Below are 13,759 nucleotides of genomic sequence, written 5' to 3' on the forward strand. Positions count from 1 at the left end.
AGAAGTAAAGGCGACTTGTGTCAGCCAATCAGGTGCCGAGGTTTCATATTGAACCTTTGTTTTGGTCCGCGGAGTCTGCAATTTCTCCACAACTATAGCATTCCACCTCAACTTTTGTACCCGGTAACGATGAAGCTATCCGATATTAAGAAACTTAAAGTGGCCGAACTTCGGTCGAGGCTCAAACAAGCCGGTTTGGACAGCCGAGGGCTTAAGGACGACCTTGTGGAGCGGTTGTGGTCTTTACTGGATGACGACGGCCACAAAAGGAACACACACGAGCGCGACGTTCAACCACAAGGCAATTCAATTCTCCCCAGACACTATAAGTATTTATATATATAAAAATCGAAGCCTTTACGGTGGTCTAAAATTGATTCTAAAATCAAAGTGTCATATTTCAGTTCAATCCATACTTCTATTTCCACGATGGCAAGTGATATATGATAAAAGATAATGTCTATCCTTTTAAAAAAAAATAAATCAACCACCATGTGATTTTGCAAATATGTGTAAGAACGCTGCACTTATCACTGTATAATGGATCCTAACACAGCCGATTTTCTTCTTTCCCACTTTCAGTTCAACCCTCTCCTCCACCGGTATCAGCCAGGACCCCAGAAATTGTTGCGGCCTCCTCATCCTCTCTACTTTTATCCTCTTCCCACACGGAACCAGCCAGTGTCACCCCGCCGTGCGGAGCAGCAAACCAAACTCGAGAGTTCTCTGACTCGGCCACGCAAACGGAAGCTGAAAGCATCCCAGGGTGTCCGTCACCTGTTGATGATGGCTGTCAAGCCGAGAAGAGCAAGCTGAAGCCGGTGGCGGCGGCAGAGGAGGAGCGAGGGCGAGCGTTTTACGAGTTTAAAGAGGAGATACGGTACAAAAGGTAATGAAGAGCAGAGAATTATATACTAAAAAAAAAGGAGTGTAAATGAACATGTTATTATCCACCAGAGCCAAACTACCACCAGCTCCACTGGAGGAAGATGAGGCAAAAAAGGAAGATGAAGATGCACTCAAATTGCATTCATGTGAGTATTTGAACACATTTCCAACCAGCTTTTATGATAACAGCGACTCATTTTATCCTACTATACTTCCACTTAGACGACAGTCACCTGCACTTCCAAGTGGGCCCTGACGGCGCTTGCGGCCAGCCGCGATTCTGGGATAGATTCCCTCTGTTGTGGTCCGGGTGCAGGCTCACCCACGGTGTGTCGCAAGGCAGGGTGGGCTTCGAGGTGAGGTTGGAGAGGAGGTTATCGAACCCTCTGCCGGATGGCCCGGAAAGCGACCAGTCCTACGGGATGCGCATAGGATGGTCCTTGATCCAAACATCCCTACTGCTCGGTAAGTTTTTATTGTCGTAAATTTGAAAGCAACCGTTTTAGTTTGTCACTCAAAAATAATCGACTCGACTCAAAGTAATGAGGTTATTACTACACGAATGCAAACGACTGTGATTTATGTCATCTTTCCAAACGCTTTCTAAGAGGTCTAAGAAACACCCAGACGGCTCCCACAGACTGAGAAACAGGTGGAGTCTAGAGCAGTTTATGTGTCCAAAAAAAAAAATTAATCGATTGGTTCTCAAGCTGTTTTCAACACTTTAATTGTTAAACCAGTGTGAGACCAGTAGTATCAATTTGTGGGGAAAAAAATAGTAATTTGACAGTATTTGGAGATTGATGGTTTTCCATTGATGAAATAAATAAAAATTTTATCAATGAAGATGTAAAAATAAAGATGTAAATATTGTGTCAAATATTTCCATTTGTCCAGCCCTACTGTATGCCCTATTGCACTTAGTTTGAGATTCTTTAGAAAAGAATGGCAATTGTTTCACAATCACTATTTTGTGCCTTCAGGAGAAGAAGCGTTTTCTTTCGCATATGATGGACGTGCTAAGAAAGTCACGTGTGGGAGAGAAGAAGAGTTTGGGGAGCCATTTTGTGAAGGAGACATCATTGGTTGTTATGCCGTGAGTGAAGTCTGTCTTGAAATTTCTCTTATTACAAACACACACACAGGGTGCTGTTAATGCACATCAGCGGGGAAACACTTTGAAACTGGAACATGAAATGATTTTCATAAATTATCCATTATATTGATGGATCGCCCAGTCCATTAATTACTTTGCACTAACTCTGACTGATATCATCCCACAGTCTTTTTCCACAGATGGCGGCGTTCAGCTCTCCTTCCACAAAAATGGCCGTTTTCTAGGAGTGGCCTTTTCCCTGGATGCGTCCGAGCTTGGAGGACGTGCCCTGTTCCCTCACGTGCTCTGTAAGAGCTGTGCGGTTCATTTGCTCTTGGATCCCACGGCTCCCCCCTGGTACCCCGTTCCTCCGGGCTTCACCCCACTGGCGGCGATCCCGGCCCGGCTGAGACATCCCAACGCGACTGCGCCGAGCTCCAGAGCGCAGAGTGAGGTGAGTGTCTGGCATTGGATCGCTACAAAGCTTCCTCTTGTATTCTGTCTGTGTCTTTGTCTGTATAGATGTTGTTGATGGTGGGTCTCCCTGGTTCCGGTAAGAGCCACTGGGCCAGAGCTCACATACGGCAGAATCCGGAGAAAAACTACAAGCTGTTGGGCACCGAGGAGCTGCTCTCGTGCATGATGGTTAGCCCAAACGCATCATGTGGGGCAGTCATCGCTAGTCTCATCCAAGTGACTCAACCATGTGTGTGGTTGCGTCGTGTTTTAGAGCGGGGGTGCTAGGGAACGCCGGCTGCAGCAGGCCGCCTTGTGTCTGACCGAGTTAATCAAAATAGCCGCTCACACGCCAGGCAACTACATCCTTGACCAGGTAAGGTTTCACTTAATAACAAATGTATTGGGATTGAGCAAATGTACTTATGTTTTAGGTTTTCTAAGAAGATTTATCTGTATTTATTTACTTCCATGTTAGTGTTTTATTTTCCTTTTTGTTTTTAGCCAAGAATGCTTTAAGCTCGTGTTGCTTTTGCTTTCAACTGTCTGAGTATTTTTTACACTGAAAAAGTGAAATAATTTTAAGTCACTTATGTTCACGTTTATATTCTGAATACATGCCAATGAGTACATGTCATTTGATGTAGTACTATATACAAAATTGTATCATCTACTTACATTTGCTATAATTTTACTGTACTGTATTTAGCGTTTTACCAAGACAGCTAGTTAAATTCTTTATACCTTAAGGTAACTTTTTGTTTCCTCCAACAAATGAATTTTGATTTGGTACCATCTCAATAATATCACAATACATTGTATTTAAAATATCACAATCCTCTCCCAATTTTTTTCCAGTGCAACACTCTCTTCTCTGCACAGCGTTACAAGCTGCAACTGTTCTCCGACTTCGGGCGGCGCGCAGCAGTTGTGCTTTTTCCCTTGGCGAACGAGTGGAAAAGAAGACTGTCAAACCACCGAAAGGACGGTGACTACATTCCCGAGACTGCCCTGCTCAAACTCCAAGGTGGGCTTTGATTTGCGGCGGTCTTTCCAAAACGGCTTCCATGATGCGAGCGCTCCTCCCTTCCAGTCAGCTGCAGTCTTCCCGAGGAGCTCGCAGACATCTTGGACGAATTGCGCTACGTGGAGCTGGAGCAGGAAGCGGCGCAGGCGCTGCTGCAGGAGTACAAAGACGAGGCCCGACGGCTGCTGCCGCCTGTTCCCAAATCAGAGAAACCCAAGAAGTATCTGCTGAAGAAAAGACCGCACCCGCACGGGCCTCCTCTTCCACCTCACTGGATCGGGACAAGCGGATTGAACAGTACGTATGAGAAAAGCTATGTCCATCTGTATTTATGCAGCGTATTCACAACAGCTGTGGCGCTTTACAGAACATATGAAATAAGACAACAGAACACACTACATAAAACATTGACTACAATACAATAGTAAACAAATTTATTCAAAGTACCGCTGTAAATTACAAATTTACCCCACTTTTTACAGAGAATACTCACCAAGTGCTTAACATTGGTTAAAAGTCTAAATCATAAAGTCGGACTTGATCATGACAAGTGTGAAAGTTGTTACAGCTGAAAGGAGTTGAGTACTTCTACCCTTAATATGCTGTTCATGTTGTAAAATTACGTTTTGACCTTTCCCTTAAGGCTGGAATAACATGCAGTGTTGGAGCCAGCATGTAAGTACAGATTATGTCAGGACTTCCAGATTTAGCAAGCAATCAGAGTTGATTTTATGTTGTCTTACTTTTCACAGTGGAATGTGCCTTATGACCAAACCGTGTACTACTGCAGTGGCTATGATGGCTACTCATGAAGAACCGGAAAGGAAAGATAATATTATGCAATCACTGCTTTCAACAATCAAACTGGATTAATATTAACAACAAAACTGCCTTTTCCCTAAAGTGCCGATTGGGTTTTTATTGTACAATGTGGAATCGTAGATTGAATGCTCTTTTAAAAAAAAATCTCAGATTGAATAAGATCCTAACTGTTCAGGCTTCACCGTCTGGAAAAGCAGCACAGCTCCCTTGGCGGAAGGACACAGCTCCGACCACATCGGACTGCTTCCGTTCAGGCGCAACGTCTCCTGTTTAGAATGTATTCAATTTGAACTTTTTGTAAAGAGTTGGGTTTTTTTAAAGTCAGGATTTCTCACCGCTCTGCTGAGGAACACGATGTCTGTAGATTCATTGGCCTCCGCTCCTCCTTTCCAGTACAACTCTCGGACTTTGTCGGATGACAGCGAACAACTCAGGACACAAAAGACAAAAGTGAAACTTTTACTAAACCAGATCTCAGGACATGCTTGAGAGGACAGCAAGGACTGGGAAGTTGGACACGTTGTGAATTGAAAACAAAAGTCAAGATTGTCCATCCATCCATTATCTCTTTGGAGACTCCGACTAACCAAGAAAATATATGGCAAAGGAATACAATCTGGTTTTAATGGCAATTTGTCATTAGGGCGGTGCCCCACCCGATGGCATTAATCTTTCTTCAATTGATGTGAAACTTTGTTAAAAACATGGATGGAAAGAGTACCTCTAAGGACTCTTAAAATACTCCATAGCCATTCAATTCAAGAAGAATCAACCAATTTTTAAGTACATAACCTATTCTGCTACCTAGACTCTTCTCACAAATATCGTTCCATTTATGCTATTTATTATCATTATTTTTGTAGTTTAAGTAATACTGTTTGACACTTTGTGGTAATTGTGATATTGACTTGAAAGCTCCTTGTTGGATCCAACATTAAACCAGCCAAAATCCAGTCAAAAAAAATCATCTGTCATTACATCAACCTTGATTTATTTTTCACGCAGTATTTATGCAGTTTGCCGGGTCGATCCTGGATTCAGCCCTTCCTGTGTGGAGTTTGCATGCTCTCCCTGTGCCTGCGTGGGTTTTCTTTAGGTACTCCGGTTTCCTCCCACATGCCAAAAACATGCATGGTAAGCCGATTGAGCACTCCAAATTGCAAATTGCTTCCTCGTTTTCCTTTATGTGCCACTTAATTATGTAGAATCCTCAAATCAGAATATGTATACCTGATGTAGAACGCAGCACTTGGTTTTCCAGCACCAATGTTATTCAACGCCACGCCCATCATCAGCGGCTCTCCGAGAGCACTTAAGGGAATGTTAACCTGGAGACAATTGCAATTGGCAAATGTTACATCGGATTTCCCACTTTAATCACTTTCCCCTAAAAAGCTAATGACGGTAACGTTATTCAAAAAGAAGTTATTCAAAATTTGTAAAAGCAAATTACGGGCATTTCTTGTTTAAATAAATTTAAAAGAAATTTTCTTCACTTGTAAAAAAAAAAATTGAGATATTGCTAGTATTTCTTTTGTTATATCCAAATGGCCTTCACATGAATCAGCTCTCACTCAAAAGGTTGGAGACCCTTGCTAAACATGCTAGTCGTAGTCCCACACCTTTGGACCGGAAAAAGACCCACCTCATCTCTAATCTCAGCACAAATTGACAAAAAAAGCTCAGTGACGACGGCCACCGGATTCCTCTCTAGCAGGTTCATGTCGATCTTCTCCTCCCCGAGACGCTCGCATGCCACCTGAGAACGACCGCAAACATGATCACAACTCTGCAAAAATTGCTAAGAAACGGCAAAGCTTCAGTGCTTCCCGATTTATCATAGTTTTTTTGTTTTGGGGGGGGGGTCATTCATTAACTTCTTAACTTTTGCAATGAAGGGTTTCCAGTTACCTTGGGTTCCGGATGCCCGCCAGGAAGGTCCAGCTTCCCGCCTGCCTCAGCCACCTGCTGGCTCCTCCTGATGAACACCACCTGCCCGTCGCCAGTGCACACAACACCGCCCACTCCTAAAGGCTGTGCCAGCAGTGCCCAGCTGCTGCCAAACTCGCCCTCCCCCCGTCTGCGAAGCTCCGCCGCCTGGCATGACCAGTTGGTACCCAGGTAGTCTTTGTAAGAGGTGAGGCCTATTTTCAAAGTGAGCAGCGGTGCGATCGCTTGACCCTGTGTAGAGTCCGGGTTTTGGGGGGATGGAGTGCAGGATGAGACATGAGCGGCAGGCAGGTCGATGTGGAAAGACTGCAGCCGGAATTTGGCGCCGTCGAAAAGCCATGGCTCCTTGGACACCCGTACGTTCCAGACTTCCTCGATGTGACGTTGGAGAGCGGCGTCCGTATGACGGTTATACCTTCAGGGTAAGGATTAGTTTTGTGAGATCACATCCTACCTTTATTTGGTCAATGAATAACAGGAGCATTTTTCTGTCCTCTGATCGGTTCATTAAAGATAACCAGTTAATAGGGATAGGCGAGTACTGATACCAGCCTTATTTTAGGTATTGGATACGTACAAGTTTTCATCGCAATATTCTTCCATTTTGTAAAATGAAATTTTATATATCACAGTCAACAAGTCATCTGTAGTTGTATCTAAACAGTGTTTTGGCCACAATTATCTTTATTCCTCCCATGTCACGTCTTTAGATCTGACCCTTGACCCTACCGTTCAGACAGCTCCACCTGTACTTGGGACTGCCGGAGGCCCCGCCAGGCTGCACAATGCAGTAACAAAGAAACCTCAGGGTCCATCATCCAGCTGTTCTTGTCCACTGTTTCTTCTGAGGAACAATCATTTGTTTTAATGGGGATAGTTGAGTAAAAATACTTTGGTAATGAGTCGATACCTGCCTTATTATAAAGATGTCAACTTTCAAGTGCTTGTGAAGGCTGTCGATATGCATTATGCCATAGCAAACAAATCATGTTTTCATCTAAGGAAGGATACGCTATGTAATTTTAGAATCTCGTTCAATTCCTACAACAAATGGACTTCTTGTTACTTATAGGACAACCCCAATGCTAACGCTTCCGGGTAGCAAAATATTTTTTAGGTGCACTGGTATAATCCAAATGTGGAGAAGTTGAGAGCGGAAAAAGCTTGATTTAAAAAGTGTTGGATTTAAAAAGTGTTGGATTAAAATTGGTGATACGTACGTATTTCGTTGACCTCATAATATGCCACGTCCGATACTGGCAAGAAATGTACTCAAACTGGTTTGTCGCGACATTTGAAACCCACCTACGGCTGCTGATCAAGTAATGCCATTGGCCGACGAAGGTGCATGTGACCTAAACCATGGAAATAAACTAGTAAACAACACTATAATCAATTTTACCACCAATGCGACAAACATATTTTAAAACACGATAAACATGACATCAAACAATAATTTACATTTTTTTTCCTGAAGCAAGGTTATCAAGTTTTCTGACATACACGTGCTGGGGGCGTGGTTACATGCCAAATGTGAATTGTTCTGAGTCAAGCTAACAAGATTCAATCCATTAGGTTTCGTTAATACAAAAAATAATTCTTAAGATTATACGGTTAAGATAACAAAACTATAAGTGCCTGTGACGTATTCGCAATCATCCGTTGGAATAAATGCGCGTACAGTTTATATGAATTGTTAATATGAATTGTCAGCTTGAATTCACCTTCTGAGCACACTATATGTTTTATTTTGAAAGTACATTTCATCGTTTTCCGGGTTTAAACCGAATTTTATCTTACGCAACTGTACCGAGACAACATTGTTAAGAGCTACACTCTTTCTGGTATGTCAGTTGTTTTGCTTCAATTGCCACATTTATTTGGATTTCAAAGCAAAATGATTTGTCTTTTACCTTCCTTGTTTACTCACAACGCTTAGTGGCTTGTCATTCTCGAATGTTGCTAGCATGTTATGAACAACACAAAAAGGTGAGCGAACCCTTCCAGCTAACGCCAAGTACCTTTTGTGAGTGGTGAGATGGAAGCTGTAGTTTTGATAAGATGGAAATAAAAGATTCACCTTATATTAGTAGTAATAGATATCGTTAGAGATGTTTTGTTCGAACAATTGTTGTTGCTATTTTAACTGAACGCCCATGTTGTGTTCCTCAGACGTCAGCAACGTCATCAGGTGATTTGTTCCATTCTCATGTCACCCATCGAGTACTGTACTGTAAAATAAATATATAATAATCAAAATAAAATGTCCTTAGATGTAGCTTTCAGGACCACAATTATGAGGGACGCTCACCGGACAACAAAACAAAAGAAAACAATTATATTTTCAAAATAGTCAATATTTTGAAATGAAAAAGTTGTGCGGTTTTGTTCAGTTAATTTGCAAATAAACTGACAAAAAGTGTGGTTTCAGAGATAAGAACTCATTTTATCTTGACAACAGAATGTCTTTTTGAGGTAACTTTTGATAATACTTTTGAAATAACGTCGTACTATTAAAATAATAACGTTTTAATGTTAAGAAACATAATTCATGTAAAATGTACAGCTTTTTTTTATTGAAATCATATGACTTGATTCTATAAAAAATATTTGACTAGTCTAATAAATGTATAACTTTTTTCTTACCAATATATAAATACCTTTTTCAGGCAGGTATTGATTGGCATAAGCAGTGGAGGAGTTAACCCATGTCTGTTGGTCTGCAAAGGAGCACTGTGTGGTGTCACAACTGCCATCTTTGCCATGCAGCTGGAGGTGCATCTGCGTCTCTGCCAGAGTTGCATTTGGTGCTGCAAGAGTGGACTGCGTCTCTTATCCAGGAGTGCTGCACAAAGGTAATCTTTGAATAATATGCACCAATACAATACATCTTTATTTTGCTGTTTCTCAACAACCTTTGCCGTAACAAAGCGCTTTACAAAATGCTCAGTATTAATACGTCGCTTCATATTTGTCAGCTGGAATCCGGGCGTTCACTGCCACCGATGAATATATTCGGCAAGTACGTTTTTCAACGCTTAGCTGTGTTTATAAAATATTGTAATAACTAAACGGATCTATGTAGATGACGGCATTGCATCGCTTTGGATTTGAGGCCGACACACCTTTTGGACCACTTGGCATATTCATTTACTGTACCACTTTAGTTGGCTGCGCGCTTTGACGAGTCACCATAAAAACAGATAAACGTTCTCGCTCACATTCACACCTATGGACAATTTAGAGCCTGTAGTCAAGCTCGCACGTATGCTTTGGGAATGTGGGAGGGAGGCCAGGACTTCTTAAATATGAAGCAGGCTAGCTAACAGCTAGTCCGCCAAGCTGCCCAATCGCCAGCATATTGTGTGTTGTATTCATCCTAAACTATTTGTCGATTGTGTTTTTTTTATACTGTGCTGTGCTTTGTGTCTGTCATATAAGAAAAAGTGCCAACTACTATGACCTACTGGGAGTCAAATCCGACGCAACTTTGGAGGAAATCAAAAATGCATTTTTTGACAAATCTAAAAAGGTAATTATGTTTTTTTTTGCACATTTCTGAGAAAAATTAATAATCTGTTGTTGATGTGCCAAAACACACTGAAATACATTCAATGAGTATTCTGTAACTAACCTTGAAAGAAAATACAATTTGGTGAAGATATGAAATGTTTACTTAAAACTATGTTTTTTTTTGTCATCCAACTTTATTCTCTGCCAAGTAGGTCTATAGTCTCGAAGATTTACAACCATTTACCTCAAAAAGATCTTTGAATATCTCAAATATATCATTGTATTGGGGACATAAATCTGATGAATAACTTTTTTTTAACAGGCTATTTAGAAATTGTTCCACCACAAGGTGGCAGTCTAACTCTAATGTTAAGAAATTTGTTTCTCAGCCAGGGTTCATGAGTCCAACCTAAACCTGCCAAAATGCTTGATTTTTAATTTGTACTTACTTACCCGTTTGATCTTGTGCAGCTGCACCCAGACAGTGACCCTTCTAACCCAACACTGCACAGCCAGTTTGTGGAGCTGAACGAGGCCTACACCGTGCTGAGCAGGGAGCCCAGCAGGAAAGAGTATGATTTCAAAATCAGACGTCCCTATAATGGAGGAGGAGAAGGTGGCCAGGTCTTCAGGTCAGCCTCCAGTCACACCAACAATGGAACCAGGTGATGCCATTTTGTTGTTACTAATTGTTTTTCTAAAGACCCGCTCGCCCCTATTTACGCCCCTAAATGCCACAAAAATTAAGAAGTTGCCTATTTTGGGAAAGTGAGACTATCCCAACATTTTAATAAATATTAACAACAACAAAATATTAAAACATAATTTTCAGAGGAAAATCTAGTTGTTGGGGTTTTTTTTATGGAAAAATAATAGTATAGTATATTATTTTGAAGGGCTAATCACTTCTATTATGAAAATAAATCATTATTTTTCAAGCTGAAGTCATAATAATATGATATCAAAGTCCTAATTTAACAAAGGAAGAAAGTCATATTTTGGCAAGTCAATTCTAAAAAGTTATATTTTTGTAAAATTACTTAACGCCTTTCATACTGAAAAACAGTGTTAGCCTTAGCATGTCTACTAAAAGGCATGAAGTCACCAGATGCAATTACGTTCTTACAATCAATAAGTTACTTAAATTAGGTAACAACTACTACATTAATCCAGTCATTCTCAATGTATGCTACCGGTGGTATGCGGGCTCGCTCTAGTTGCATTATAAAGAATCATTGCCCACGTAGCACCAGTTGTCTTTTAATTTACAGCACACTACATTTGGAATTCATTGTCAAGAATGGTTTGCTTTAACTTATACAATGTGCTATCCATTTCAATTGAATCAGTAAGCTTTGAGATTCTTTGTCCACTAAATCCTTCAACAGCATACTCCATTACTCAGCGTTCTGACTGTCAAACTCCAACAGACAGGAACCGTCATGCACCGATTGTATTTCAAACAAGTATATCAGCACAATGTTCATCTGTCGTTGTTTACCGTTTCCCTACAGCGGCGCGACAGCGCAGGACAACATACGTTACTGGGAGCAAATATATCAGTCCCACACCCAGGAAATGTCCGTGGAGGAAAGGGAGAGGCGGCGCAAGAGAAACTTCCGCCTGGTGGCCTACTGTTTCCTCACTATGGCGCTCAGCGTCGGGGCACACTTTATCTTCTTCAGGTGAAATTTCATGTCGGCGATGGTGTCATTTCAAGGGATGTGGGCTTGGGATCACAGGTGCCAAATGTGACCCTCCGTGTCTCGATTGTTTTAAAACTAGCCGTTAAAATGATAATAACCAAATGCAGGGACAATTATGTCATATGATAAGAGGATTATTAGGGTTAAATTGTAACTGCCTTTCCCTCTGGCCACATGACTTGTCCATAATTAAACAGTGTTGCTCAGTATCTGGCTAGCAGTAAACTGAAGAAAAAAAAAAAAACACGTATTGTGGTCATAATGTAACTTTTAGTGGCAATTAAATAACTAATGACAGTAATTCACACTTACTGTTGCACTTGTCTTCATCGTTCATTACCTAAAAAGAAGACAAACTATTGATGCACGACTTTGCTAATAATTAAAGATGAACCCTATTTATGTTTCCTTTTAAATTCCATAAAATCTGGTACTGTTTGATTTGTATTGCGTTCCCTTAACTTGAACCGAACCATTAACTTAAAGGGTACGTCAACCCAAAAATAATGTTTTATGTGCCCCCACCGGTCTAAACACGGCATTCTGATTGATATTCTATTTGCGGAATATGAGTTAAGCAGCAAAATTCACCCATTTTTATCCATCATGGGGCGGCTCACTTTGAGAAAACTGGTGACCTGACAGTGGCAAAATGGCTGCCCACGGAAATGGATAAAAATAGGTGGATTTTGCCTGTTTAATTCATATTCCACAAATCAAAAATCAATCAGAACGGCGTGTTTCTACAAGCTAGGATGCACAGAATATGGATATTGTTACAAAGAAAATCTTGGGGTTTGCCCAGACTAAGAAGGCTGAGATGATCCACCCAATTGATAACATTGAACCTTTGGGAATGTTCTGGGTTAGTATCATGAAACATTCTGCTGATCTTTAGGATTTTTGAAAAGCGTGCCTGCTTGACTTTAATCAACCATTGCAGGAAGCTGGAAGAGGTTCACAGTAACTTCATGGACGAGAAGGATCGAGTCATCACCGAAATCTACAAGGACTCCAAGGAGAGGGCCAGGTTAGTGACAACTTATGTAAACTTACTGTGATTATCGCATTCTCTGGTCTGTTTATCAGATCTTTTTCCTACTTGACAATATTTTATCGGCCCTGCCTGGCAGCAACCGTCCCACTGGACTTTGATTTGCGCGCACCACCAATAAATTATCTTTTTTTGTGAATTACCGTGAAGATCCGTATATATAGCACGTGTAACAGACATATTGTAGCTCATAAATTATATGTAGGAAAATGTTGAGTTGAATGTATTTAAAACAACTACAAGACAGCTAGCTACATGCTAACACACAATGGGGGACCGCCATAGGCAGGCTAATGAATAGCATCAGTGCATTTATAAACCTGTTCTGTAACCAATAGTAGTAACACATGGAGGTTTTATAAAAATACTCGCAGGCTAATATGGTGATTTGAGATAAGATTTTAGTTACGACCGCCGTTCGTCGTAGCTGAAGAATCAGGTCAGCTCTAATTTATTTTTGTTCTGTTTTGTTTTTGTAGGGTCAACGGTTTTAAGAAACAAACGGAGATCCTGCGGCAGAAACACACTGAGTTTTTGGAGAAATACAGAATTCGCAACGGCGGAGAGAAATAGGAGGTTTCATTTAGATGGGAATTAGTTTTTAAATTTTTATTAGTTTTGGCCGTCATTCCAATATGTTTTTTCCCATAATGAGGAGCCAAACACAGATTGAAGTGACTGGAATGGCATCACCGATGACATCACTACAAAGGCCGCTCAAAAAAGACAACAAAAATCACCAGTGTGCGAAAGTGCATCATTAAACTGGTTACGTCCAGTTAAACATACGTCAATAGCCTTTTTGTAGACACAGAGCGTGTCTTTTGACTGAGTCTCCTTCCCGTGTGTGTGGCGTGATGTGAGTTTGGATCAGTGGTGGTCACAACTTTGCCTCTCATAAAAGAGGAACCTGTGCGAAGTTTCTTCTTCTAACGTGGCAAACCCCAAAGGAATCTCATGCTTACTGTCGTAAAGGATCATCCAAGTTCACAGTATGTCCCTACGGGTAGCGACATTACAAGACGAAAGACGCGAGCCTTGATGAAACTTCACACAGGTTCCGGTGTGATGTCGCCTTTGGACTTACAAATCAAATGTGACTCCCATGAGTTAAGAATTAATTTCACGCTCACAAAATGGACCCTCTGTTCTGTTTGACTGTTGAAAATGGCACCAAGAGGAAATTGGCTTATAATTTCTTTTTTTTTGCGTAACTGTTATTTGAGAACATTTGGGAATATTGAAGG

General features: G+C 41.1%; 3 protein-coding genes across 13 annotated transcripts; 2 read left to right on the forward strand and 1 right to left on the reverse strand.

Annotated features, from left to right (window-relative positions):
• The first annotated feature begins 24 nt into the window (after positions 1-24).
• On the forward strand, positions 25-5,253 carry si:ch211-107m4.1 (heterogeneous nuclear ribonucleoprotein U-like protein 2). 2 transcript variants are annotated; one of them, XM_037261111.1, is made up of 12 exons: positions 25-301; positions 583-889; positions 958-1,034; positions 1,111-1,353; positions 1,872-1,984; positions 2,172-2,438; positions 2,507-2,629; positions 2,715-2,816; positions 3,299-3,467; positions 3,534-3,764; positions 4,111-4,142; positions 4,220-5,253. In XM_037261111.1, exons 1-12 carry the CDS (start codon positions 130-132, stop codon positions 4,277-4,279), a joined length of 1,896 nt encoding a protein of 631 aa, XP_037117006.1. In that variant the 5' UTR covers positions 25-129; the 3' UTR covers positions 4,280-5,253. The 2 variants fall into 2 exon arrangements, with proteins under 2 accessions (XP_037117006.1, XP_037117005.1); XM_037261110.1 differs by having other exon boundaries at positions 4,111-5,253.
• nudt22 (nudix (nucleoside diphosphate linked moiety X)-type motif 22) lies at positions 3,880-7,594 on the reverse strand. 3 transcript variants are annotated; one of them, XM_037261124.1, is made up of 8 exons: positions 7,460-7,570; positions 7,154-7,280; positions 6,969-7,083; positions 6,201-6,654; positions 5,935-6,048; positions 5,520-5,617; positions 4,625-4,718; positions 3,880-4,555 (listed from the first exon to the last, which is right to left on the reverse strand). In XM_037261124.1, exons 3-8 carry the CDS (start codon positions 7,055-7,057, stop codon positions 4,436-4,438), a joined length of 969 nt encoding a protein of 322 aa, XP_037117019.1. In that variant the 5' UTR covers positions 7,058-7,083; positions 7,154-7,280; positions 7,460-7,570; the 3' UTR covers positions 3,880-4,435. The 3 variants fall into 3 exon arrangements, with proteins under 3 accessions (XP_037117019.1, XP_037117020.1, XP_037117021.1); XM_037261125.1 differs by lacking the exon at positions 7,154-7,280 and having other exon boundaries at positions 7,460-7,594; XM_037261126.1 differs by lacking the exon at positions 7,154-7,280 and having other exon boundaries at positions 7,473-7,542.
• Positions 7,595-7,995: 401 nt separating this feature from the next.
• On the forward strand, positions 7,996-13,300 carry dnajc4 (DnaJ (Hsp40) homolog, subfamily C, member 4). Of its 8 annotated transcripts, none has more exons than XM_037261130.1 (7): positions 7,996-8,083; positions 8,909-9,094; positions 9,681-9,771; positions 10,224-10,417; positions 11,267-11,437; positions 12,402-12,488; positions 12,992-13,300. In XM_037261130.1, the coding sequence occupies exons 2-7, from the start codon at positions 9,003-9,005 to the stop codon at positions 13,083-13,085; spliced, it is 729 nt and encodes a 242-aa protein (XP_037117025.1). In that variant the 5' UTR covers positions 7,996-8,083; positions 8,909-9,002; the 3' UTR covers positions 13,086-13,300. The 8 variants fall into 8 exon arrangements, with proteins under 8 accessions (XP_037117025.1, XP_037117028.1, XP_037117027.1 ...); XM_037261132.1 differs by having other exon boundaries at positions 8,019-8,083; positions 8,968-9,094; XM_037261131.1 differs by having other exon boundaries at positions 8,041-8,083; positions 8,933-9,094.
• Positions 13,301-13,759: the final 459 nt, after the last annotated feature.

The sequence above is a fragment of the Syngnathus acus genome, chromosome 10 (assembly GCF_901709675.1).
Source record: "Syngnathus acus chromosome 10, fSynAcu1.2, whole genome shotgun sequence".
NCBI classification, from domain to species: domain Eukaryota; kingdom Metazoa; phylum Chordata; class Actinopteri; order Syngnathiformes; family Syngnathidae; genus Syngnathus; species Syngnathus acus.

Excerpts from the sequence above, each read along its gene's own strand:
- si:ch211-107m4.1 (XM_037261110.1), top strand. The coding sequence starts at position 130 with ATGAAGCTATCCGATATTAAGAAACTTAAAGTGGCCGAACTTCGGTCG. Across the intron at positions 1,354-1,871 it reads CCAAACATCCCTACTGCTCG|GAGAAGAAGCGTTTTCTTTC; the intron begins GTAAGTTTTTAT and ends TTGTGCCTTCAG. Across the intron at positions 1,985-2,171 it reads ACATCATTGGTTGTTATGCC|TCTTTTTCCACAGATGGCGG; the intron begins GTGAGTGAAGTC and ends ATCATCCCACAG.
- nudt22 (XM_037261125.1), bottom strand. The coding sequence starts at position 7,057 with ATGATGGACCCTGAGGTTTCTTTGTTACTGCATTGTGCAGCCTGGCGG. Across the intron at positions 5,618-5,934 it reads GTGCTGAGATTAGAGATGAG|GTTAACATTCCCTTAAGTGC; the intron begins GTGGGTCTTTTT and ends AATTGTCTCCAG. Across the intron at positions 4,719-5,519 it reads AGTGCTGCGTTCTACATCAG|TTGTTCGCTGTCATCCGACA; the intron begins GTATACATATTC and ends TTGTGTCCTGAG.
- dnajc4 (XM_037261129.1), top strand. Across the intron at positions 9,095-9,680 it reads TCCAGGAGTGCTGCACAAAG|AAAAAGTGCCAACTACTATG; the intron begins GTAATCTTTGAA and ends CTGTCATATAAG. Across the intron at positions 9,772-10,223 it reads TTTTTGACAAATCTAAAAAG|CTGCACCCAGACAGTGACCC; the intron begins GTAATTATGTTT and ends GATCTTGTGCAG.